The following is a 27,774-nucleotide window of genomic DNA, read 5'->3' as shown; positions in this document are numbered from 1 at the left end:
ATGGCGTGGCGGCGGCGGCGGCGGCCCGAGGCCCGCAGCGGGGCCCGCGGCGCGCTGGCGCTGCTAGCGCTGGCCCTGTGTGCGTCCGGGGCCCGGGGCCGGGCGCTCGAGTGGTACTCGGCCGTGGTGAGCACCGAGTACGTGGACCCGCAGACCAACCGGAGCGTGCGGAGCGTCTCGGAGAGCGGCCGCTTCGGCGAGAGCTCACCCAAGGAGGGCGCGCGGGGCCTGGTGGGCGTCCCGCGCGCCGAGGACCGCGACCCCGAGGGCTGCGCGCCCCGCACGCGCTTCCTCGTGCCCGGCGGCCGGGGAGCCGCGCCCTGGGTCGCGCTGGTGGCGCGCGGGGGCTGCACCTTCAAGGACAAGGTGTTGGCGGCGGCTCGGCGGAACGCCTCGGCCGTGGTCCTGTACAACGAGGAGCGCCACGGGAACCTCACCGCGCCTATGTCCCACGCGGGTGAGCCGCCGGGGCGCGGGGACTGGCGGGGCGTCCGTGCGCCGCGGTCCCGGCCGACCGCCCGGTCCTCCGGCGGGACCGCGAGGGGCGGCGGCGATGGGCTCTGGCCGAAGGGAACTACGAGGGAAGCGCTAGGTTGGCTCGGTGTGATCCCCGGGGGCTCTTAGGAGGGAGGCGAGCCTAAGGACAAGATTAGATCGTCTCCAAGTGGAGGGAGTTGCGCTGTGCAGGAGGGTGATGGGGAGAACGGAAGAAATTAAAACTCGCAGGAGGAGGATTGTGGTTCTCGCCGGCGGAAAGTCTCATGATTCCTAATCATGGATCCTTGCCATTCGGCGTTCCCCAAAGTCAGGTGGCGCAGGAGTGGAAGCTCTTTCCCAGGGCATTCCAGGGTCTGGCTCTCCCTTCACCATGTAAGGTGGTGGCTTGGTGACACTCTGGTGTCTTCACTTTCATAAAACATGTCAATATTCTGAACTTTTGAGTGGGACAGTCTGGATTCAACTGAGTCAGAAAACCTGGCCTTAAGTTGGGGTATGTTTTCTCACTTGCTAAATAGAAGGTTATAATACTGGCTCAACTGCCAATCAGATCGCTTGACACTTGAGTTTAGTTGAAAATTTTAAAGTTGTGATCATGCAGGAAAAGATCTTGCTCTTGGGACTTCCCTCGTGGTCCAGTGGTTAAGACTCTGCCCTTCCGCTGTAGAGGGCACGGGTTCGATCCCTAGTCAGGAAACCAGGATCCCACAAGACACATGGCTTGGCCAAAAAAAAAGAAATTTTACTCTTTGCCGGGTGACCCTTCCCACACACTGTTCTCTGGGGCAACGGGTTGCATCGTCAAGCAGTCATGAAAGTTTAAAAGGTGCATTTTGCAAGATTATCATCCTTAGGACTGAATTCCAAGTGATAGTCTACCAATACACAGCAGAGTCGGAAGGCCTTCGAAGAACACGACTTATTCTGAACTTACTGGGATTAAAATCTCTTTAGAGAGTTTCTGCTGCTGCTGCAAGTCAGACATCCTTTTTCCCGTGCTTTTGGTTTTTGTTCTGTTTTGGCTTCTTGAATGCAAGTTCAGAATACCTGTACAATGAGGACAGGAGAGTGACTTTGCATTTGGCCTACTTTAGCAGAACGAGGGAACAGAATTCTGTTGAGACGTGAGGAAGTGAGACTGTTAGAACCACGCTTTCAAGATGTTGACGGCCAGGGCTGGGGAGGTGCTAAAAAGTGGGTGGAAACCCATAGGGCAGGGAAGGGTGGGCTGGATGGCAGCCAGGCATATTGAAGTTGGATGGAGTGATCTGGTAGAGGTGTAGGTTGGAGAAGAGGTAACAGAAAGAGTCAGGTTTTTGAGAAGGACAGCGGCTGGGTCCAGGATACTCGTGGAGGGGTTGTCCTCAGATAGGAGAGGGGAAATTCCTCCGTTGCAACAGAGAGGAAGTGGGTTTGGGGAGGAAACGGGAGCAGATGTCCCCGTGGTGGCACTGGGCGATGTACCACCTTTGGTGCAATTATTCCAGTTGTCACCGTACCCAAGTCACGTCTCTACCAACCTCTCGTGAGAAGTTCTGTCAGAGTTCACACAGCGTTCCAGATGCATCCTGTGGACAGGCACCTGCCAAAGAAAAGAGGGCAGTGTGTGAGGGTTCTCTGGTGCTGGGGCCTTGCAGTCCCTTCTGAGTGATATCGTAATGGGGACTTTTTCTTTTCCATGGCAGGCCCATCAGCCTATGGTTTTCTAAATCTGTTTACTGCATTTTTTGGTAGTGACATTCACGTCCTTCCAGGCTAATTACACTTGTTCTAACCATGGTTCAGTAACCTTGCTTGCTTACATTATTGACATATAATCTCTCCAGGCCCAGAAAACACCCAGGCCCACAATGCCCTGGGAAAGAGCTTCCACTCATTATTGACATATAATCTCTCCAGGCCCAGAAAACACCGAATTGGTATTTATTTTACATCTTCTTCCTGTGAGCTTCTGTTGCCATTATCAGTGTCTATTCTAGCCTTTTTACTGTGAGAATAATTCTGTTTGAGAAAAAAGACAAAAGTAACAGCATTAGGAATTTTTTTTTTTAATGTATGAAAGTTCCCAGTGCAGAGTCGGTATTCTCCGCTTCTTCCTCCCGACAGCCCTTCGAGGTGGGTACTTTAACCCCGTTTTACAGATGAGGAAACCGATGACCAAAGAATTTAAATGCCTGGCCCATGGTAACACGGTGATCTATGGCCAGATCATTCTTTGTTGCAGGGGCCTTTCCTGGCCTCTACTCACGAGATTCCAGTTGCGACAACCAAAAATGTCTCCAGATATTGCCAGATGTCCGGGGGCAGAGGGAATGACAGTAGCATCCAATGTTTTGAACCACTGACTTAAAAGGAGGTGAATTTGGTGTAGTGTGACCAATGGGTTACACAGAGGAGACGCTGGAAACAGGGAATCCACTTAGACCAGTGTCTAGTCCAGGTAGAAGTGTGAGGGCCTATACTGTAGTGGTCACTAGAAATGGAAAGGCATGACCCTCATTCTCAGAAGGTGGCCCCACTGGGGACAAGGGTACAGCTGTTTCATGGCGTTTTGAGAATGGACTAGAATTAAGAATGGAGTGAGTGGAATTAAGTCAGAAGAGGAGACAGCTTTGATGGACTAGAATTTGAAACGTTACACAGAACGTTGACGGCAGCTCAGACTTTGCTTTCTCGTGTTTTGTCAGAGTGTGGACAGGGCCAGTGTAAAGCACTGATCAGCGGTTCTGTGCCGGGGCTCCACAGAATAGGTCGAGGTGGCTGCCTGTAAACTCCAAGCATGATAGTCTCCTCCCAAGTCTCAGAATTTCACCAGTTTTTCTTAGACCTGTTGCTCGACTACTAGAATCCAGTACAAGATATTTTGGATTTAAATCAGTATTTTATTGTGGTTCTAAAATAAATCGTGACTTTAAGATAATATTCTATCAGGACATCTGTAAGGACCGTTACCCTAATGCCCAAGGTTGGTTCCCTTTACTTTGGCAGATGGATATACAGCGGCCGGTCTGGGCCAAGTATGGTGCCTGCTTGGGGGTAGAAACGCCTAAGACGTGTGCCGGGACTTTGAGGACTTCCCAGCCTAGTGGGAGCGATAAACAGACCTTTCCAGGCAATGTGGTTTGGACCTCGACAGAATTACATGCACAGGTACTTAGAAAGCATAAGGGAAGGGCATCTGATGCAGAGATAGTGCAAAGATGATTAGAAGTCAGTTTGACCAAGAAAAGTAAAAATTGATGTAAGTCAGACCATTGAAATGAAAGCTTTTGGAGAGGGTCGGCCTCGATGTGGTGACTGTTAGTTAACAGCAGGCTGCTCCTTTAGCTGACATCTTGAGTGGCTGTTTAGACTGGCCCTTTAGTTCTGTCAGCAGTTTGCTGAGTGCCAAGTACCGGCAGGGCTTAGAGGTGTGTTTGGGGAAGGGGCCGGAGTTGGGGTGGAGGGAGATGACACAGGTGATGCGAAATCCTTACCTCAGGAAAGATGTGCGTTTTGTGTTTGCAGAGCACGGTGAATAGTCTCTTATGAGTGAATGAAGCCCGATGATCTTGAATGCTGCCCTGTCGCAAATGACCTAGACGTTTAGATTTGAGAGTAGAATGTGTTTCGGTGCCCTAGGAAGAGATGGTACCTCCCAGCCTCCTAGCAGGTGGGATTAACTCAGACAGTTCCCAGCCAGATGGAGTGCTGAAGCACAGCTTAAGCTGATGAAGGCATCTGAGTGTGTGTCTGGTATGCGGGGTGGAGCGGGGCTGTGGAACCTTCTGGGTGAAGGGAGTGGCCTCGGAAAGGACTGCAGGACTGCAGGCCTGAGGCGACGAAGTGAGGCGTCTGGAAAGCTGCAAGGAGATCGCAGGAAGATTGTTGAGTGCTGTACTCAGCAAACGCAGAATATCCTTGAGCAAGCCGGGTTGTGCGAAACAAAACTCATCCTAGCCCACCAGAAAGACACTTCTGTTCGCATGACGGCTTCCCATTTTGGAGACGTTTCCGTTCATATTTGGTGTACTGTTTCCCCTGCAGAGGGAGTCTCTGATAATTCTCCTTATTGGGTCAGTTCAAGGATAATACCGGAAGATAAACCAGTTTTTCAGGTTGATTCATTTGTACAGAAACCCTTCTGTTGGGCCATCACTGTGTGATGCTGAGCGCAAAAACTAATAAATAAGAACTGTAGTCCTTGTCTAGTGAGGGGGCGGGGCCCAGGAAGACATTCTAGCAGGAGGGTAGAAAGAGGTGTGTACTTCAGAGGCATTGCTGCATCTTAAAAGATTTGACCAGGAATTCTCCAGGTTTGGGGAGGGGGGGCGGGAGGGATGGAGAGAATATGGAAGTTAAGTTATTGGAAAAAAGAAAACCTGAAAGGTCATGGGATTCTCTAGGAGATTTAAAATGTATTTCTCGCTGCCTGCATCTAGAACAGAAATCTAAGCCACTACTTTAAATATTTTAGCAGTTCCCATCTCCTTCAAGAGAGTGTTGAAATCTACTTTAAATAGTTTCCTAGGGAGGAGGAATGGTACACTAGACTCAAAGGTGACCCTCCAGAATGTTGAAGCTATTGACCAAAACAGATTTTCTTTTTACATGTTTTGTTCGTTTTTGACAAGGTGGTGAGGGGAACTGTTATTTCGCAAGTAGGTTTATGATGGTGTGCTCTGTTTGAGACCTTACGCGACGCCGACGTGTAAGACAGAAATCCAACAGACTGCCTTCAAGGAGTTTAGCGGTGAGGTCTGTAGGTTCTTTTGGGGAAGGGCGGGCATTGCACAGGGTGACCTTTTTCGGTCTAGTGTGATTGGTAGCACTGAGGCCTGGGGAAGAAACACATTCAAAGGGCTTTTTCTCCCCTGGTCCCAAGACTCTGCGCGTCTGTGTCTGGAGAAGGCACAGGCAAAACGTTTGCTTTGGCAATCAGCCGTGACTTGCGCTCTCGTGCCACTAGGGCTCTCTAGGACTGGCCCCCGGTACATCCGGAGGGGAGGGCAGGGCCAGACGCGGGGCCTGTGCTCGGCACCCCTTGGCGTTGTGCGCCCAGTGACCCTGAGCTAGTGCATGTTTACTCAACTGCCCGGCCTCCAGTTCATCCCACACGTGCCCCAGAAGAGCCAGTCACGGGATCGAAGAAGTCTTCATTCCGAGATTTTAAATCTAAAGTAGTTCCCAGAAGCAATCTTGCTGCTGTAATTAGACTGTAGCAAAATTTAGCACTCAGTATTTTTTTTTTTTCAATTTCTTGTAACTTAACTAAGTTTCCTAGGTGAAAAATTTCAGATTGATACTGGAGGTGTTTTCCGTCCCAGCTGTCCTGATAATCACTGCTTGTCTGCAGCCCCTGCCTTGAGGTTTCGGGTGTTCTCAGCTCATCCCCCATCTCTCACTCATTTAGACAACAGATATTTATTAAATAGTTACTACGTGCCAGCTTATACATGAGCCACTGGGGTAATGAGATAAGCAGGATACATTTATGTGTATTTAGTCACTAACCAAACTGGGCCAGTCACCATTCCAAATATGCTCTTATATGATGGTTTCACAGCCCAGAAATCTCCCTTCTTTTGCTTGGGGAACTTTTCCAGTCCATCAAGATGCACTGACTTCCCCGTGAAAAAGTTCCCTCCCACCCCAGACAAAATGATCAGTTCATTTCCGCAGTTTTCTGTTATTCCACGTTCTCGTTAGATAAGCGACAGCCCCAAATAGAAAAATTCTCATCCCCATTTTACAGCTGAACAAATACTTTCAGAGCACGCAGGCAGTGGTTGTCCGAGGGAGATGTGAGCCTGGCTGGCCCTGGAGCCTGAGTCCCCCCGAATGAGGAGGCAGGGCAGAGGCACACGTAGGAGCTGGGGCTTCAAGCCCTGGAACTGGCTTTTCCAGGTGGTGTGTGACATTGAGCAACTCTTTTTTTTTTTTTTTAATTGGAGTATAATTGCTTAACAGTGTTGTGTTAGTTTCTGCTGTACGATGAAGTGAATCAGCTATGTGTATACATATACCCCTCCCTCTTGGACCTCCCTCCCCCCATCCCACCCATCTAGGTCATCACAGAGCACCGAGCTGAGCTCCCTGTGCCGTACAGCAGGTTCCCACGAGCTAGCTATTTGACACATGGTAGTGTATTTAGCCCTCGTCTGTAAAATGATCACTCGACTCTTTCTGCCTCAAGTGTGAGACAGAGTGAAAGTGCTTCAGAGTTGGTTTTCCCCGTTAACACACAAAGGTCGTTCTATCATCAGTACCAGAAACTGTAACTGTAACTGTAGCATAGCAACATTTTGTTTTCTGTATAAAAGAGAGACAGGTACCTGGGGTTCATTATACTCTCCTTTCTACTTTAGCATGTGCTTGAAATTTTCCACGAAAGGAAACTTTTCTTAATTTATGAAAAGGGCTTTCAGCTTATAAAGCACCACATAACCATAAGTGGTATAAGTATCCTAATTGTTTCTGTATTTGTCTTTCTCAGCTAGGAGATGTTTAGTTGCCTGAACGCAGGAAATGCCTTGCTCCTTATTCAGTCTCCCCAGTGATGATGTAGTAGATTGTGTGAGTGCTCAGACAACTGGGTTGCTTGCCAAGGAGCACTTTTAGGGCTGGGTCATAGGATCGGCCTCCAGACAGCAGCCACCTGAGAAGGGTGCCCTTCTGGGTTTTCAGTAACTAAATCCCCACGGCCCAGGGCGGATTTGCTACAGATTAAATTTCTCTCTATAATAAAATAGTGTGAGAATGTGGTTTCACTGTAATGCCAGAGAACAGTCTTTAAATGTACTTTGTAAGTTAGTTTTTGAATAGGTAATATGTACACCTGATAGAGAATTTTTCCTGTGTCCAGCTCTCCCCCCGCCCGGAGGCAGTCAGGGTCCCCAGTCTCTGGGGTAGCCTTCAGGGGGATCTGTACTGATATCGCCACGTACACCTCTTGTCCACACAGTTTTACGTGCGGCTTTTTTCCTCTTGTGTCTTGACTGCCGTCACTATTAACAGAGCTGCTGCCTCAGACTGTGTACACGTACTGTAAGTTACATAACTATTATTGATGGACATTTATATTTTTATTTTTTTAATAAATAAATTTATTTATTTTTGGCTGCATTGGGTCTTCGTTGCTGCGAGCAGCCTTTCTCTAGTTGCGGCGAGCGGGGGCTACTCTTCGTTGCAGTGCACGGTTTCTCATTGCAGTGGCTTCTCTTGTTGCGGAGCACGGGCTCTAGGCTCGCGGACTCTAGAGCGCAGGCTCAGTAGTTGCGGCGCACGGGCTTAGTTGCTCCGCGGCATGTGGGATCTTCCTGGACCAGAGCTTGAACCCGTGTCCCCTGCATTGGCAGATGGGTTCTTAACCACTGCACCACCAGGGAAGTCCCATTGACGTACATTTAGGCTGTGATAGCAAAATTTTAGAAAAAACACTGGCAATAAATATCTTTATGGATATCTCCTGTGTACATACATAAGTATACCTTTGGAATTAGTTTCTTGGATCTGGAATTGCCGGGTCAGGGAAACATGTGCATTTAAAAACTTTTAGTAGCTGTTGCTCTCCACACCAGGTTGTAATAATTCACTCCCCCAGGAAGAGTGCCCGTTTATTATACTTGCTCTTGCTGATATGGCGTATCAGACTTTTTGATGTTTGCCAGTCTTTTAGGTGTGTTTTCATTTGTACCATGACTTTTCATATGTTTAAATCCTTTCTGGGGGGAGTGATCGCTAATATGTACTGGATTCCTTTTGGGGGTGATGAAAATGTTATGGAATTAGGTAGTGGTGATGTTGCGCAGCCTTTGTGAATATACTAAAAACCATTGATTGTACACTTATTTAAAAGAATGAATTTTATGGCATGTGAATTATATGTCACTAAAGATGCTGGTTTTTTTTAAAACCCATTTGTGTTTTCTGCAAACTGACTTAATTTTCTTTCCGTTGCTCTTTTTCTTATAGGAAATTAGCTTTTAGTCTTTGTTACGTTCCATGTATTTTTTTCCCCATTGACCAGTTGCTCTTTTGATCTTGAGTCCTTAATTTTCCTCTCTTTTAGCCAGTGCAGAAAATTTTTGTTTTTATATAATTGGTTAGTTGCTCAAATCTTTTTTTTTTAAGAAGTTTCGAGGTGATTTTTTCACACTTGGAAAGGTTTTCCTTCAATATTACTTTTTTTTTTTTTTTTTTGCGGTACACGGGCCTCTCACTGTTGTGGCCTCTCCCGTCGCGGAGCACAGGCTCCGGACGCGCAGGCTCAGCGGCCGTGGCTCACGGGCCTAGCCGCTCCGCGGCATGTGGGATCCTCCCAGACCGGGGCACGAACCCGTGTCCCCTGCGTCGGCAGGCTGACTCTCAACCACTGGGCCACCAGGGAAGCCCCAATATTACTTATTTTTTAATTCCCATGTTTCTTCTGGCTCTTTTATGTTTTCTCTTTTTTATATATTTAAATCTTGGATTTGGTTAGAATTTATTTTGGCTTAAGTTGCAAAGAAGGGATGCAGCTTTTTAGTCTCAGGTGATACTCAGCGGCACCCACACTGTTTTTTTAAAAAATAATCCATTTTACCCCATTGATTTGAAATTCCACTTTTATCGTTTACTGAATTCTTTTATGTATTTGGGTCTAGTTTCTGGGCTTCTTATTCTGCACCATTCTGGTTGTCTTCATATGCTACTACCACACTGTTCTAATTACTTTGACAACAAAGGCTAGTCCAGGTTTTACTGTTTACAAAGTTTTCCTGATTGTTCTTTATTATTTTTCCCCTAAATGAGCTTTAGAAGCAGAATTTTTAAGGTTTTTAAAATCCCATTGATAATTTTAAAAATTAATTTATAGATTCGTGTAAAATTGGCCATTTTATCCCTTTTTTATTTCTCTTATTTTTTTGTCTTATGTCTGCTGGTGTCCTCAGAACAAGATGAAATAATATCGAGCACCGTGGAACTTCTCCGACTACCTGCCTGAGTTAGTGGGTGTGCTTAGGCATTCGTATTAATAGTCACAAGTTGAAATTGGTCTGTGTGGTTCTTATGTTGGTTTTTTGCTACCATGCTTGGTTCTGTTACCTTAGAAATAATTTTAAGGCTTCTTTTTACTTTTTTCAATCTGCTGTGGAGCACTTTAAATGTCATTAACGTTACTCGCTCTTTAAAGGTTTGGGGGTAGAACTCACCTGTGAAACGGAACGGGGCGGGGGTGGGGACGGCTCTTGCTTTCTAGGGGGTAGTTCTTGGTGATTTATTCTACTTCTTATGCAATCAGCGTTTTCTCCTTGGAGACCGACGTTGGTAACCTGGGTTTTCCTAGAAAGTTATCCGTTTCATCACAGTTCTGGTTGTGTGTGCGCGGAGCCATACTTTCTCTGTGTCTTACTTTGTGTTCTTCATATTTGTCCCTTTGTTCTTTCCTGCAGGAACAGGAAGTATAGTAGTCATTATGGTTAGCTACCCCAAAGGAAGAGAAATTGTGGATCTGGTGCAGAAAGACATTCCGGTCACAATGACCATAGGGCTCGGCACCCGGCACGTACAGGAGTTCATCAGCGGTCAGTCCGTGGTGTTTGTGGCCATCGCCTTCATCACCATGATGATTATCTCATTAGCCTGGCTAATATTTTACTATATACAGCGCTTCCTATACACTGGCTCACAGTTTGGAAGTCAGGTAATTGTCTCTTTAACTTTGCTTTTTAAAAGATAGTTTGTAAATATTTCCTATATATATTGCTTGAAATTATTGGACAATATTCTTAATTTCATTATCACTCACAATATTTAAGTATTAATATGGGGTTTTTTAAAATATAAATTTATTTTATTTTTATTTATTTTTGGCTGCGTTGGGTTTTCGTTGCTGCGCGCAGGCTTTCTCTAGTTGCGGCGAGCGGGGGCTACTCTTTGTTGTGGTGCGCGGGCTTCTCATTGCGGTGGCGTCTCTTGTTGAAGGAGCACGGGCACTAGGTGCGCGGGCTTCAGTAGTTGTGGCGGGCGGGCTCAGTAGTTGTGGCTTGCGGGCTCTAGAGTGCAGGCTCAGTAGTTGTGGTGCACAGGCTTAGTTTCTCCACGGCATGTGGGATCTTCCCGGACCAGGGCTTGAACCCGTGTCCCCTGCATTGGCAGGCGGATTCTTAACCACTGTGCCACCACACCAGGGAAGCCCGGGGGGGGGGGGTTGAAATAAGTTTTAAATTAGAATATATTAAACTTTCTGTTCTGTGGGAAATTGGGTCATGTTTCACTCCTGCAGAGACCCTCTATCCTTCCCAGATGTAAAGGGATGACAAAAAAGCAAGGCATGAGGTGGGGGGGACCTGGTTCTGTGTTTCGAAAGAGAGCGGGCTTCCCTGTCTCCATGGTGGAGCCACGTTCAGAGCCGTTTATCTGCAGAGACTGGTTCAGTAACCGGGGAGACAAGGGCCCTCTGGGTTCCCCACTCACCTGTTGTCTTGAGAACCGCCCCCTTCCTGGCTCTGCAGGCAGTAGATGGTCATTTCTGGGTCATCTTCCACCTCCGACTAGGAAGCCTCTGCCCTTTTAGGGACGTTAGCAGATGAGTGTATGGAGCCCCTTCCTCAGCTGATGACGTTCTCACCAGTAATTAAACATAAGACTGGTTTCTTCTAAAAGGGACGCCTCTTGCACTGTTGGTGGGAATGTAAACTGATACAGCCACTATGGAGAACAGTATGGAGGTTCCTTAAAAAACTAAAAATAGAACTGCCATACGACCCAGCAATCCCACTACTGGGCACATACCCTGAGAAAACCATAATTCAGAAAGAGTCATGTACCACAATGTTCATTGCAGCTCTATTTACAATAGCCAGGACATGGAAGCAACCTCAGTGTCCGTCGACAGATGAATGGATAAAGAAGACGTGGCAAATATATACAATGGAATATTACTCAGCCATAAAAAGAAACGAAATTGAGTTATTTGTAGTGAGGTGGATGGACCTAGAGTCTGTCATACAGAGTGAAGTGAGTCAGAAAGAGAAAAACAAATACCGTATGCTAACACAAATATATGGAATCTTAAAATAAATGGTTTTGAAGAACCTAGGGGCAGGAAAGGAATAAAGATGCAGACATAGGGAATGGACTTGAGGACACAGAGAGAGGGAAGGGTAAGCTGGGACGAAGTGAGAGAGTGGCATGGACATATATACACTACCAAATGTAAAATAGGTAGCTAGTGGGAAGCAGCCGCATAGCACAGGGAAATCAGCTCAGTGCTTTGTGACCACCTAGAGGGGTGGGATAGGGAGGGTGGGAGGGAGGGAGACACAAGAGGGAGGAGATACGGGGATATATGTATATGTATAGCTGATTCACTTTGTTATAAAGCAGAAACTAACACACCATTGTAAAGCAATTACACTCCAATAAAGATGTTAAAAAAAAAGGTTTCTTCTTCAGACATGGCGTTGAAAAGAAGTATTCTTTAGCAACAAAACAGCTCTTAAGTTAACCTGTGGCTGTTGTGTACATTAGGACTTCAGTGGTAATTTCTTCTTTTTAAATTTATTTATTTATTTTTGGCTGCATTGGGTCTTTGCTGCTGCGCGTGGACTTTCTCTAGTTGTGGCGAGTGGCGGCTACTCTTGGTTGTGGTGTGCAGGCTTCTCATTGCGGTGGCTTCTCTTATTGCAGAGCATGGTCTCTAGGCGCGCGGGCTCTAGAGCGCAGGCTCAGTAGTTGTGGTGCACGGGCTTAGTTGCTCCAGGGTATGTGGGGTGCTCCAGGGTATGTGGGGTGTTCCAGGACCAGGCCTCGAACCCGTGTCCCCTGCATTGGCAGGCGGATTCTTAAGCACTGCGCCACCAGGGAAGCCCTTCAGTGGTAATTTCTTAAAATTAGTTTCATTGTAGTCATCTAACTTTGCTTTTTAAATGAAATTTTTCCACATCTGCTTATATTATAATATATGAATTTTTTAAATAGTGACTTAAATTTTTCAATAATAAGAATGTTTTTCCTCCCTTAAGAGCCATAGAAAAGAAACAAAGAAACTTATTGGGCAGCTTCCTCTTCATACTGTAAAGCATGGAGAAAAGGTAATATTTTCATAGTTTTTTGTTTGTTTGAATTAAACTGAAAACTCAGTTCCTCAGTCCCACTGGCTACATGTCAGATGCTCAGGTGGCCACATTGGCTGGACAGTGCCCACACGTCCATCCTCCACCTGTCGGTCAGACACAGGTAACTCTGAAGAAGCTCTGGTCTCTACCGGAGGCCCTGAAGCTTAAATCCATCTCCATTAAATCTCACGCTCTCTGTCCATTCTCTCTGAGACTCCTTTAGTTACAGGGAGAAAACACAGGGATTTGTGGAGAAGGGGAGAAAAGATATTTTTAAAACTTTTTAAAAAAGAAACGTTTCACATGGCCAACCTGAGACTTTTAAAAGGCCAAAATCGTACCAGAGTTCAGAAGCATTTTGGAATAGGACAAATCCTAACGAAATCTCGGAACCTCAGGTTCTTAGAGGATAGATTCCTTAAAGGAAAACAGTTGCTAACGCAGGAATAGTTATTCTCCTAATGGTCCGTTTACTGTGCTGGGAAATGTTGATGGCTGTGTTGACATAGATAGCTCTGCGTTGGTTCCACTGTTTCCACTTTCGTTTTATCTCCCTGAGTTGTTGAGATCTAGTCCATGCCGATCCCCCAGTCTCCACTCCCCTGTAAGTGCATTTGGGTCCACATCTCCTCCTCTGACCTACTTAAAGGATTGAAGCTTCAGAATAACACTCATTAAACCTATAGACCTTTGACTTTAAAACTTTGGAATCTGATACTAATGGTTCATGTGGAATACGTAACATATTCTACTCTTGGAATTGTACTGTCTGCTTCATTCTTGCCCGAATGCCTTACGTTCTAATAACAGTGAATTTTCATAGTTGGCGCAAGGTCGTGCTTTCTTTCCATGTAGATGTATTAAACAGGAGAAGTGTAAAAAAAAAAAAAAAAAAAAAGAACGAAAGAAATTCCCATCTCATGGGAAGATTAACATCTCATTTACAAATCACGAGGGTCCCTGGGGAGAGAGTCCAGCAAATGCCTGAGACAAACTGTGCATTCGGCTGGCAGTTCCGTGACAAGCATGGAGTTTTATGTTCCTCTTGAAATGTGTCTTCTACTCTCTGTGGCAGGAAATCTGTCCTTAAATATGAGAAGACATAGATTTATATGTGTCTAATTTACTGCATGGAGTCTTTGAGAACATAAATTAATTGATATCCTCTTCGTGTACAGAACATTTTTGAAAATAGGCTTCTATGGACTGTTTTTTGAAAGTTGTCAGCAATGATGGTTAAAAAAAAAAGGGATTCATAAATGGTCCATGAGGTACACAGGTGGATTTTCTGACAATTTTACATTTTAAACTTGTACAGAAAAATACTGTGTTTTTTCTTAAATCTACATTTTGTCCAGTTCTGGAGACTGTATTTTCTAATTTTTCTTTTCTTGTGAACTTGATCACAGTAATGTATAAGCTTGTAAACCGTTAGGGAAATAATTATTTCATCATCCTTGCATGTGAAAAAAGGTGATAATGTGTAGTTGCAACATATAATTGTAAGTGCTGTTACAAAGTTAATTTTAATACAGTCTTTGATAGCAGTATCTACATGTAAAATCAGTTTTTACTGCTTGCTTGTTAACGTGTGACCTACGTGGCTAAAGATATTTTTAAAGAATTCCGTGATGACTGTGAAGCTGTGTCCCATAAAATTAACTTGCTAAAGTTGCAGGCACTGATTGGTAGCTCCTGAATCCCCATCCCAGAGTCCTGGGAGAGAGAATCTCATTGGCCTGTTTTGGGTCAGGTGATCAGGCTGGCCATGCCTACTTTGGTAGATGGGCTGAAGCCAGGTGGGTATGTCCAGGGGGTACCCAGGGAAGTGGGGGAAGGGCTGACACCACCAAAAAGGTCTGTGACCCACAGATTCTCAGAAGTTGAAATTTTGTCACAAGACTGCTTCTTCCCCAGCAGTTTTTGTTTCTTTTTACCTTTATTAACTTGATATATGAAAAAGGGAACTTCTTTTAATTTATGGTTCTTTTTTTGCTAGTGAGGTGAATACATTCAGATATTTAGCTATTTGCATTTTCTCATCTGTAAGTTATAACTGTTCTTTCACAAATTCTAATGAAAGTGCTTTTGTTTTGTGTGTGTTTTTAATGATTCCAGAAAACAAGTAGCTAATTAGATATTCATTCTTTGTTTTACATTTGAAAAATAATTTATTTTATTATAATAAAGCAGGCATTTGCATTTCTACAGCCCTTAAAATATGATCACTTAAAAAAATGAACAGTAGCCTAGAATTTAAACATAATTCGTGTCTGATTAGGTAGATGATGAAATTTTTTCTTTTTCAGCCAAATTCTTTTAAAAAAAATCCCTTGATAATGGTAAAAATAAATACCAAGTAGATATTATCTGTGTTTAAATTCAGGATGTACCAATGTAGAGTAGAATTCATCATTGTTTTACCCAGGTTGTAGTGAGTTTTGGTTTTGTTTTGTTTTTGTTGTTGTAGTGAGTTTTACCAAGCGTATACTGTATACTAAGGATATAGTAGATTTTTTCCTCTTCTTTCTACAGGGAATTGATGTTGATGCTGAAAGTTGTCCAGTGTGTATTGAAAATTTTAAAGGAAAGGATGTTATCAGAATCCTGCCATGCAAGTACGTTCTCTTACTTCCTGAGATGTTAAAAAATTACTGACAAGTTTCAGGTTTCTGACCAAAGAGTGAACATGTTTTTCATGATATGAAGACCTTGCTATCAGGTGATATCTTGTGATCATCTCACCTTTTAGAAAAGAAGCTGGAAGTCTTCAAGGCTTCTCCTGTATTGTTTTACTTTAGAATTGCTTTGCTTGGAGACTTTAGGTGACCATTAAGACCCATTATGTCCTTTTGTCATAGATTGGCTTTTTAGGCTTTTAAGCAAGGCTTCTTTAGGGTCCTGGGAATCTATACTATCCATTGAGCTATTCAGATAGGTGAAGGCCCTGGGGGTTAGGGCCAGGAGCAGCCCGCAGATGTGGCTCCGGCTTTGCTGGGTTTTTTACTTTTAAATATTTTAATACTTAATGTTTTGAACTAGTGAGCATTTTCCCAGACATTTATTAGAAATGTTATTTTTAAAGACATTTCCTGGTTATGTATCTTTGTCTACTATTTTCTACCGAGATGTCTTTTTTCTTAGATTCGGCTCTGCTGTTATTGGCACCCTGGGTTCGGGTTCTTTTGGGGATTGTGTGAAATAAATATTCCTCCCTTATTTCATTAATTTATTTCCTTTAGCAACAGGAAGTTATGTTTCCTTTTTAATAATGAGATACTTTGTTAACTTTTTTAAAAAATTGCTTTGTTAGCAGAAAGGTGTACAAAGATTATGTTTTAAAGCTGGTCAGTTTTAATTATACTTCCCACCTATTCGAAGCAGGTCACACGCTAAAATATAATTATGTCTTGCTTTATGTTTGCAATGTGTTTTTGTGTATATCCCAGTACTTTATAGGGGATTAAGTTCTCAGGAGTTCTGTAGAGGAAATGAAGGCATGAAGATCAGAATACCAAAATTAATTTCCCTGCATGAAGATGGTGAACTTAAATCTCCAGGCATTTATATGGGTGGGTGTGGTGGATACTTAGTGAATTGGGGTCAGTGTCGGGTGATGGTGTCCTGTAGAAAATTATTAAGATAGAGAAGAATTTTTACTCTAGGTGGGCTTAGGGCACGTCTTTGTGACCTGGATGCCACACAGTGAGCAGCCTGAGGCCGATTTCCTTTCATAGGAAATCCAGATACTCCTGAAGGCCCAGCTGGGATTTGCCCTGGAGCTTCACAAACAGACGGGTTTACGTGTGTGCTTATCCTGGTCTCCTTCATGGGGTTTTATTCCGTCCATCCCCGTTTCCTCCTATGATTTATATCAACAAATTTCCGAATAAAGCCCACGTGTTGGTTTTGTTTTTTCAGAATGACTCCAGTGGGTCAGTTTCAGTTTGAGGATGGAAAGGTCACAAGACAAGCTGGACTGGACCATGTTCTGTCCTTACATGCTGTGATTTTTAACTGCACTGGCAGATTTCCCTTTGAAGGAAAGGTCTTCAGACAGTGACGACAGTAATAATAATGAAAAATTACTGAGGATTTATTGTGCCCAGCACCCTTGTAACCACATCACACGTTTGCTCCTCAGAACAGCTGCAGGGTAGGTGCAGAGTGGCCTCAGGATCTAGTTCAAAGTCACAGCATCAGGACGCACAGCTGGTGTCTGAGCCTCATCTGTGTGGCTCTGATACCCACAGCTGCCTACCTGCAGTACAGGTAGAGAATGTAGGTTCATCACAGAGGAGGGGAAGGCAGCCAATGAGGACAGTCAGTAAAGAAGAAAATTCATATGTGGTTTTTCTTTTTTTGATTCTGAAAGCGATATGTTCATTCTAGAAAAATGTAGATGCTGCAAAAATATATAAGACCAAAAAATAAGTGTTTTTTTAGCCTGCAAGCCAAAGATGACTTGTTAATATTTTGTTGTATTTCCATTGGAGTCATCTTATAGACTTATATCAGATACTATCAGTTTAGTATTACTTTGTTACTATTAGTTTACTCTTGGGTTACTTAGGCCGCGTTTATTCCCAAATAAAAATACATCCTAGCATGATGTGAAAATAAACCATGTTATTTTTGTGCAGCGAAGGGGGTATTTCCCTCCACACGCCAGGTTCTGTTTAACGTGGAGAAATAGCATAGATGGCTCCCTAGGGTGAACGGATAGACTGGAATGTTGATTTGATAGCATTTAACTTGTAATGAGCAGATGAGTTGGTGGAATGTGTTGTTTCCTTTATAAGATATAAACATTTATTTTAAAACATTAACACATACTTAATTTTTTTAGGCATATTTTTCATAGAATATGCATTGACCCATGGCTTTTGGATCACCGAACGTGTCCAATGTGTAAACTTGATGTCATCAAAGCCCTGGGATATTGGGTTTGTTACATTTTTGTTTATATTCAATCTCTGCACCCCCGTTCTCCCTGAGTGATTGGATTCTGTTCCTGACCAGAGGCAGGAGTGGACTAAATGCTCCTTCTAGCATCCTGGTGGTTCCTGAAGAAATTTTCCTCTTTATTAAAAGTGAATTCTTAAGACATTCCCCAAAATCAGTGAACTAAATTTGTGATTACAGAATAATATGCTAGGTGTTTCCTTAGAGTTTGTACTTCGAGTGGTACCTGTGATAGATGTCGGTGTGACGCTGCAGGGTGTATAGGTGCTAGTCAGTGTCATATAAACAGGAATGACTGTAAAATGTTTGAAACGGAAGGAGCCTCGTGCACAGGTGCACATTGTACACACGAGGAAGCTAAGACGCATACCTCTTGACACCAGCTCTCCCGATGCTTGGGTTTCAGAGTCAAGATGCTGCGGGGAGATTTATCCTGCACCCAACGTGCTCCATCACTTTGTGATACTGAGATGGTCCTAGACCTTCCTCAGAAAATAGAGACGGGAGGGCAGAGTGAAAGAGAGCGCGTCGTGGTAGCCACGCACTGAGGCCTTACACGAGTTATTACAGACTCTTTCAGCCCCTATGGGAGGGAAGCGCTGTGACTCTCCTTACTTTACTCACTAGAAACTCGAGCTCAGAGAGAAGTAGCTCCCCTGAGGTCACACGGTGAGGTAATAGGGAATCAGCTTTCAGGTGCAGGCTTGCTTAATTCCAGTGTCCAAGCTCTAAACTACCCTCCTACCCAGAAGAGGGGAGGGACATAGATGGGGGGAAAAGCCCAGATCTTCCTAGATTGTTATATTTTTAGAGTCGTCCTATAATCTATTAATGTCTCAAGATATTCTTTTTTTTTTTTTTAATTTTATTTATTTATTTACTTTTGGCTGTGTTGGGTCTTCGTTTCTGTGCGAGGGCTTTCTCTAGTTGTGGCAAGCGGGGGCCACTCTTCATCGCGGTGCGCGGGCCTCACTATCGTGGCCTCTCTTGTTGCGGAGCACAGGCTCCAGACGCGCAGGCTCAGTAGTTGTGGCTCACGGGCCTAGTTGCTCTGTGGCATGTGGGATCCTCCCAGACTAGGGCTTGAACCCGTGTCCCCTGCATTAGCAGGCAGACTCTTAACCACTGCGCCACCAGGGAAGCCCTCAAGATATTCTTGATTAAATATAAATAGTTTTGAAACAGAGATCTTTGAAAGAAGTAATTTAAGTATCAAATATATTTTTCTTGTTGCTAAACAGAGGTTTTGGCAGTGTTTATTACAGAGGTAGAAACTACACAGAGGTTTTTTATTATGATAATGATTTTATGTGACTTAAAGCCATAACAGCCTTCAAGGCTGCAGGCCCCCTTCGGAGTATTTTTCATTTTCTAGTTCAGCGTATCTTCAAAAGAGAGCTGAGGGACCACGCACTGCCTTAATAACCAGTGTGATTTTCTGTGAATTATAATTTTCAAGTGCGAGTTCCAGAGGCCTCACCGTAGGTACACGGAGAGGGAGGCAGCAGGACTGTCTTGCTGGAAGGTCATCCGCCTGGATGTCTGGAAAATGAGCCTTTGCTGTAGAATTTCTAACATTCGTTGGGGCGTAGTCTTGATAACTGGCGGCTCTCCCCAGCGTGGAGGCTCAACGCCTTCCTGGGACCGCATTTGGAACAGTAGAACCCAGGGAGCGAGACGGGTGTTTTCTGGGCAGTTTTCCTTCTTCGTCTTTTCCTCTCGTAGATACGCTCTGAAGCTTCTTTTCTTCGTCAGTCATTTTAAACCTCTTTTCATTTCTAAACCTTTGTGCAAAAGGCATTTCACTGACCTTAGCGTTGAGACTTTCATCCTCGCGAGTTTTGCTTTTCGAAATATATACGTATGTTTCATGTGTTAAAAATCAAGACTCTTCATTTTATATCAGGTTGGATTGCTTTCAGAATGTTCAATTTCAGAAAGCTAGAATATGTGTCCCCAGAAAGCTTGCTTGCTTTTTTGAAGAAACCTACAGTAACTTTAAATCAAACTTAAGAAATTAATTTGTCTTGCCTTTAACTTTTTTTTTTAATCCTTTGACAAATCTGCCATTGTCTTTGGGCCCATTGGCCCCTCCTGCGTTGGATTGTAGAGATAGTTATGACTCTCATATGGTAACTAGTTCTCATTTCCAAGAAAATGAGCAGGTGAGAGCGGCTTTGAAGTGCCTCTTGTCCCTGTTGTGTTTGTTGGCTCGTGGGGCGCAGGCATTCATCAGGGGAGTGATGCGTAAGGTGCTGGGTCTGAACTTGGCTCCAGGGAGACTAAGGGACACGACTCAGCCCTCCTGCCCGCAGGCTCCTGGGGGGCTCCGCTTTCTGGACTGGTGGGTGGGAGCCGGGCCTGCGGCCCACCCCGCTGGCCAGGGAGGCCTGTTTGAAGAGTGTGGGCACAGAGGAGGGCGGCCTTGACCCTGCCAGCTGCATGTGGGAAGGGACAGGGAGGGCTTTTTAGAGGCACGTCTGAGCTGCGTGTCCAAGGGTTAGTGTATCGCAGGGAGTGACCAGGTGGGGTTTGGGACGGGCAGGTAGTTCAGTTTGGCAGGTATTTAGACAAGTACCTGGAAGAACAGACTAGGGTGGGCTGTGCGCAGTCCGGATGCTACAGCAGCTCGACAGGATTTGTCGGTTGGTGCGTCACGAGTCTGTTCTGCAGGTGTTCGGTTGCCTGTGAGAAGGCAGGGAGCCACGTGGTGCCCGGGAGTGAGGAGAGGGTTCCAGAACACGTGTGGAGCCAGCCATGCGGGCGGCAGGGCCCCTGGCCCCGAGGGCCCCAGGAGCGGGCGGCAGGGCTGAGCCAGGGTTCGCAGGAACACCCCCCCCAACGCACACACCTTCGGTCGGTCACTCAGCAGCAGCTTCGGCCATCACGACACAGCTTTGACCCTGGCACGAATCAAGAAAGGTTTCTGGATGGCCCCTGAATTTCGAGACTCGGACGTAGTGACGCTTGTAGAGTCTCCCGCTCTGACTTTCATGATCTCCTTTTCTTCTTTGAAGCAGCAAATGGGGAAGCGAGGCAAAGTGGCGGCGGGTAGACACCCTTTCTGGAAGGAAGGAGCAGAATCGGTTATCTTCAGGTGAACGCAGGCACAGTCTGCAGCCCTCTGCTGTTCAGAAGCCTGCTTGTCTCCGAAGCCCTGGCACCTGGCAGCCATTAGGGCAGTCATTCGAGCTCAGGGCTCCAGCCTCAGTGATGAGCGCCCAGCCAGGCTGCTCAGAAAGGCAGCAAGGTGCATTTGTGACGAAGCTCCACTTTCTGTCAATAAATAGTTTAAACGGTAGCATTGTTTGCATCGAGGGGAAAAATGGTTTTTAGAGGAAAAGGATTTAGGTCTTGAAAAGCTGCTTATTGAAGAGTGCTCGTTTTCTGGTGATGCTAAATAAATAAGACACTGTTGAGCTTTTTTGCCATGTTCATGTATAAAAGTAAATATTTTGTATGAATTAGGAGCAAAAGATGATAGATAAGCCTGATCGTGTTACTGAGAAAAGGTATTTTCTTTGCTCTAACTCTCAAGGGAGAGCTTGAGGACGTGCAGGAGACGCCTGCCCCAGAATCGCCCCCCGGGGGCGTTTCGACTGCAGATCTGAGTCTTACTTTACCAGATGGTGACAGAAGTGACGCGGGCAGCTCAGCACTGCCCACCACCAGCGACTCCGCGCCACCTTGCGAGGCCAGTTTTAAAGAGGATGCAGGTGAAAACACGGCCTTGCTGGGTGAGTCTTTTGCGGGTTCTCAAACAAAATGATGTTATCGGTGGTTGAAAGAAGGTGAAGAAATACATAAGGTGCAGAAAAGCATAAAGGAAGAATGATAACCATGACCTCACACCTGCAAATACCATTTTAACATTTCCATAAATATACTTCAGATGTTTTTTCTGTGTTTAAGGATGGGGAGAATATCATTCATGTGCCGTTAGGTGACCTGTTGTTGTTTTTTTTTTTTAATTTTTGGCTGCCTTGGATCTTTGTTGCTGTGCGCGGGCTTTTCTCAGGTTGCGGCGAGCGGGGGCTACTCTTACGTGCAGTGTGCAGGCTTCTCTTTGCAGTGGCTTCTCTTGTTGCAGAGCACGGGCTCTAGTTGCGTGGGCTTCAGTAGTTGTGGCATGCGGGCTCAGTAGTTGTGGTGCACAGGCTTAGTTGCTCCGTGGCATGTGGGATCTTCCGGGACCAGGGCTTGAACCCGTGTCCCCTGCATTGGCAGGCGGATTCCTAACCACTGTGCCACCAGGGAAGCCCAGGTGACCTGTTTTTTCCTCTTAATGTGTGAAGCTCTTTCTGTATCAGTAGACAGGACACATGATTTGGTACAGCTGCGTAGTATTACATTTTGGATTCACTGTAATTCCTGTAAACCACATCCTGCTGATGGACTTTTGTCATCAGTAACACTGAAATCATTTTGTGTATACATTTACCACCTCTCTGTAAAATAATGAATTGCATTGTTTTAAATTACTAATGCAATTATCTTCTTTTCATATTTGTTGGTTATTTATATTTTCTGAGTTGCCCATTATTTCATCCTTAGCTTCTTATTCTATGGAGTAACTAATTTTTCATACTGATTCTAAGAGCTCTTGGTTTTTGATTTTTATCTAGTCTAGCTTCTCATTCTTTCATGATTCTTTCTGCCTTTGACAGCACGCTAACTTAGGAAAATCTGTCTCATCTGAGGGTTATTTATTTAAATTTTACTGACATTTGTGGCTTTGTATTTTACGTTTAAATCTTTAATCCGCATTGTTTAAGGGGAGATTTAACTAACCTATTTTTCCCAAATGTTTAACCACTTGTCCATTGTTTAGTGATAATTACTTGTGAATAAGTTTTGATATTTGAAAGGCAAGGCAAATTCCTTCATCTGTATTCTTTTTAAAAAAAGAATTCTGAACTGTTCTTCATTTTTTAAGATTAATCTTAAAATCAACTTGCCATGTGTAAGAAACTCCCATGAGAATTTTTATTATAGTTGAATTAATTTACAGGTTATTTTAACTGGGAAGAATTGATGCTTCTAATTTTGAATTTTGCCATCCTGGAAGAGGAAGCATATTTTCCCAAATCGGTAGTATTCAAACTGAATCGGTTTGTCTTTTTTGTCCATTTTTAGAATCTGGGAGGCAGACAGAAATATGAGAACTTAAGTTTTAAACCAGTACCAGAAGAAGAAAGAATGCATTGTGTAAGAAAAAGGGAGAATGAATTTCAGAGAATGAGGAAGTGGAAAGGTGGATTGTGTAGGAGTTCTCCTAACCAGCTCTCCTGCTGGGACTCTGCCTTGTGAGGCAGAGAGTTCCATTTATAAATGTTTATAAATGCTTCTTGTTTTTAGGAATTCCATTGCTTTGTGCCTAAGTGCACACCATTGTTAGGTATTCCATTGCTTTGTGCCTAAGTGCACACCATTGTTATTTTTTTTTTTACCGTTGCCTTCAGGCTCCAGAAAGGAAATGAAATTTGTTTCCTTTAGTACTTGACTACCCTTGAGATATTTCAGGACAGGTAAAACTCGTATCCTCAACTAAATTTCCAAGTATTTGTTCAGGTAATTCATAATTCACTCAGGTAATTTGACAGGTAATTTATATGTCAATGTTCTTTCTACCCTATGATTGGATCGTTTGAGAACTATTGGAAAAGATCAATTCTTTTAAGCAGACATTAGTACTTTAGTGTAGTGTTAGTACTTTAGTATAATGTCTGCTTATAATTATATTAGTATAATTAGTGCAATGTAGCTTTACTCCTAGCCGAGCTAACATTTGCTCAGGAGCGCCTAGGAAATGGATGCGGGGGTTATTAACGGTAGCCCACTCCCTGGAGGACGCGTCTGCCCGAGGGGGCTCCTCTTTTGTCTGCTTGACCTCAGGTCTGATTGAGGAAGTATCCTGTCACTGTAAGAAACCTTTTGTGCTGAAATTATCTTTTACTCCTCTTCCTAGTAACATCCAACTGGATTCGAAGGCTGGTTTGAACCTCTCTGTGCCTCAGTTTCCAGTCTTTAGATTGGGGATAATACAATACTTGTCTCTAGCTCATAGGGTCTATATTGCCCGGTAAATGCTAGCTACTGTTTTCATGGGTGGTGACACCATTGCTATGTGTTTGAAAACACACTCTAATTAATCCCACCAGCGCAGCCTGTGTCTTTTCTATAGCACCGTGCTGACCACATAAATACTCATTAGGCTAATGCCAGAAAACCTCTCATGCTGTATGTGAGGAGGGTGTTTATATATTTCCTTGAGTGTCTGGAATAGGTTGTCGTTTTTCCATGTAAATTTTATTTAAAATTTTCCGTAATTTGTTTCTTGAACTATGATCTCCAAATCTAACAGTGTTTATGTAATTAAAGTTCAGAATATACCAACTAGTGCTGGCTTTTGTTGTTCTGTTGCAGAGACAAGCAGGAGTGACCCTCAGCGTGAAGGACCTGTCTCCTAGCATATAACCTGCCGGCGGTGTCACGGACAGAGCTTGGGCTTGAATTAAAGGACATTTTATTTTTTTTACTTTAGCACATAGTTTGTATATGTGAAAATAATGTACATTCTTTTACCTTTCAGGTTCTGATTTGATATACAAAGGGCTAAGATACTTTATTCTTAAAGAGAATTTTTGATTAGTCTTCATATATTTATCTACTAAAATGTACCATAAGATTCTTTCTTCTCAAGGATGGTTCTAGACTAAGCACATTGAATTCAGACTAGTTAAAATGGAGTTGTGTGATTATATTCAGTAGTTGATCACATGAGTTTTCCTGGAGGAAAAACTTTAGAACATGAAACTTGTAAATGTGATGAGAGAAATCTATCGCTTCCTTGCACCTCTGTACTATAGAGAGATTTCCAAACCTCAGAGCACTTTCATTGTTTTTTATTTGGAGTTATGGGAAAAGCACTGGTTGACTTTAGGATTTGCATTTCTCCCTCTCGTTACCTAATTTCTAACAACCTTGATGGGGAGGAAAGTTTTGTCCATTTTTTTCTATACAAATAAAAAAAGCTACGATTCCGTATTGCGCACGAGCATGAAGTTCTTCATTGCTTGTTAAAGAAATGGAGTAGACAGACTCTGATGGACTCTGATATGGCGTTTTTGGGGGTAAATGGTGAATATACCGATTCCAACTGCAGTTTAATCTCTACAATTATAAAGCGTGGTAGATGGGGACTTTCCATTGCTGTTGTAACAAAATAAACAAGTAACCGGTTTCCTTGATTAATTTTAAGGCAGACTTAATGGCGGTGACCTTGTTTAATCATCTCTTCTCTCTACTCTTGTTTGCTGTTCTTCCTTGGCAGTGGAGGTGGAGGGAGTGGGCTGTTCAAGCTTTCGGGGGCTGCTTTCTAAATTGATAAAGCGATTAAACAGACACACACACTGTCCTCACTTCTTAGAGGTGGAAGTCAAGGATGAGGAAGAGATTTTTTTAGAACTTGAAATTGTAGCCCTTTTTCGTTTCCAGACTAGTTACTGTGTGGATCTGTGTGGGTAAAAATACATGTTTATTAAGAATATAAATTTAAATAATTTATTTTTATAGCTGTTTCTAAGATGTAAAGTTCATATAGCTTATTTTTTTCAAACTATTTACTACACTTTGATTCCAGCCACTCAGTGAAATACTAGGTGAGTAAACAGTGGAAGTAAACTGAGGCCAGTTTCCATGTGAGGAGCTATTGGAATAGAAGTTGTCTTACTTTGAGCTCTCATTTCAACAGACAGCCTCAGTAGGTTTCCATAATAGCAATTATCTTTGAAATCCGCCTTCTGTGGTGCATTGTGGATAGGAAAATATGTCCTTGATTTTATACTGAGTAGACTGTTTGCTCTTTGTATTTTAACACACACAGTAAGGAAAGATGCTTTAATTCTTCCCAGTAGCCAATGAAGCTGACTTTTAAAAAGAATACTGTGACAGATCAAGGTAAATTGTTTTTGATGATTATGGAAGTATGAGTTCTTAATCAGTGGCTGTCAGCTAGAGCTTTCCTTAATTCAGAAGTTTGAACCCTAAGTTATAAATAGAAGAGATTGGAAAAATTATAGTGCTCTTATTTCTAGAAACACAAGTCTTTAACAGCAGATAAAGAAATTAGCAAGAGAAGACAAAACTTCAGTACTTCGAAAGGAAAATGTTTCCTTTGATACGCTTTTCTTAGGTGGAAATAAACATGATAAAGGGTCAAATATTACTAGAATTTTTGCTGAAATAGAAACTTGATAAAATGCTGGGAATCTGGGGAATGTCAATGAAGAAAGATTAGTAAATGAGAGATGTAGTTAAGGTTATATTATTTATGGCAGTAATCAATTTCCTTCTGACAGTTGTCATGAAGACCATTTCTTCACAAATAATGTAGAGACAGTATTTTTTCTTTTTAACTGAGAGCCTCAGGCAGCCTGTGGAGGAGGGCAGTGTACCCATGGATGTGAACACCCCGCAGGCTATTGCCTGCCATGCTGCTTCCGGGCTTCCCATCAGAAAGCCACGACGCCCAGAGGGGAGGCGCACACACAGCACCTGGAGCAGGTAATAGCTCTTTGCATGCTGTCCTTTTAGGGATCTTGAATCCGCAGAGCCTTTCCTGAAAGACTGCTCCCTCCCTGTAGTTACTGAGGAATGATGACACTAAAAGGCCGAATTGCAGTGTGTCCCTCAGCAGTTGGCTCTCTGTGGGCGCACGATGACAAAACCTCCTGAAGCGAACCTCTGGTCTGACCTCAGTAATGTCAGGGCAAGATTTCCAAGATAGGCCTTTCCAGCGAGCTCAGATATTTTTAAGATAATCAGTGAACCTTGGGGCAACTTCAGGGCTTGAACATGCAGTAAGTACCTCTCTACATGCTTTAGGATATACTTGCTGAATCAAAGACCACCAGACTCATGAAAACAATAACAACAGTAATAGACCTTCAGGAACCGGGTGTGTTTTTACTTGGACACAATACCCAGCGTAACCAGATTCCCCAGTAAGATGGCTTCCTTTGGCTGTAGCCTTCCTTTGAGCACATTAAAGTTGATGTGATCAGTGAGGGCTGAGGTTAAGTGAGCATGCAGATATCACTAACTAGAACCTGAGGTAATGACATGTTTTCGTCAGTTTCTTTGGGCTCACTGTAAGCCCTGCTTTGAGATTTACAGAGCATGGGACGCTGGCCTGAACCAGAGCTCGTCTTGTGTGGCGCACGCTGTGCTTCTGTGACGCAACAACCAACCAGAAAAGCCACCTACGCTTTTCCCAGTTAATTTCGTTTTTGAAGTTTTAAAAACACTTATAAGCATTTCATTCATCAAAAATACTAGTACTTGTATTACTGGTTATGAAAGTGAAACGTCTACAATATCATCAGCCATGCAGCTAGAGATCTGCCCGTGTTCTAACAGCAAAGTATAAATATAAAATAAGTTGTAAATCAAAAAAAATATCTGCATTACATTTGTTTAAAATGAGTACAAGAAAAGTCAATCCATTCTTTTTGATGAGTTGTAGGCTTGTGTATTAAGGGCTAAAGAGAAACTTGAGAACACGAGTACTTTCTGTTGGGCTGATTACAGTTACTGAATCCCAGGATTATGGAAGTCCTTTCCTCAAGGATTTTCCTCATAAGAACAGTAGTGACTGCATAAAAAGAAAAGACCAGGTACAAAAGGAAACTAGCAAAATCTCTTGGTACAGGGTGCAGGAATTTTAACAAGTATGTAAAAAGTTCTTCCCATGCGTTAATTTTCCATTTTAACCCTCAAAATATTTTAGGGATATCACCCTAATAGCATTTAAAATAGATGTGTGATCCACTCTTCACCACGGGAATGTGAATCATCACAAAATGCATAATACAGTAGTACACGCTACTTAAAATTTATGAAAGTATATCTGTATTCTATAAGAATAAAAATTGAGTGATACCATTTCCTTAAAGTTACTTAACGAAATAATACTGTTAAAGAGAGGTATTTGAAATAGTTAAATTTTAGGATTGCAAATGCTTTTTTGAACTTTCTACCCTAAGATGTCATCTTCTTAACAGGTCTCCTTGCCGTCTTCTTTTTAACAGGTAATTTGAAGATACTAAAGCTACAACAGATTGGAACTAAAAGTCCAGAGAATTCAAGGTGTGGTTTTTAAAAAACATGACAGTTAAACTGAACTCGTCTGATGACACTTAAAAGTTGACTGCAGTTTATTGAATCCCAG

The 27,774-nt window shown here is 43.5% G+C and overlaps 1 protein-coding gene across 1 annotated transcript; it reads left to right on the top strand.

The window, feature by feature from the left end:
* Positions 1-27,774, top strand: RNF149 (ring finger protein 149; the record flags this gene model as incomplete). Its single annotated transcript, XM_082671775.1, has 8 exons — positions 1-457; positions 9,912-10,162; positions 12,486-12,554; positions 15,114-15,196; positions 17,428-17,524; positions 21,082-21,280; positions 23,970-26,108; positions 27,635-27,774. 7 exons carry the CDS (start codon positions 1-3, stop codon positions 24,011-24,013), a joined length of 1,200 nt encoding a protein of 399 aa, XP_082527901.1. The 3' UTR covers positions 24,014-26,108; positions 27,635-27,774.

Source organism: Grampus griseus, assembly GCF_964374135.1.
Source record: "Grampus griseus genome assembly, chromosome: 15".
NCBI lineage: Eukaryota > Metazoa > Chordata > Mammalia > Artiodactyla > Delphinidae > Grampus > Grampus griseus.
Note: the sequence above shows the minus strand (reverse complement) of the source record. Positions and strands in the feature narration are given on the sequence as shown.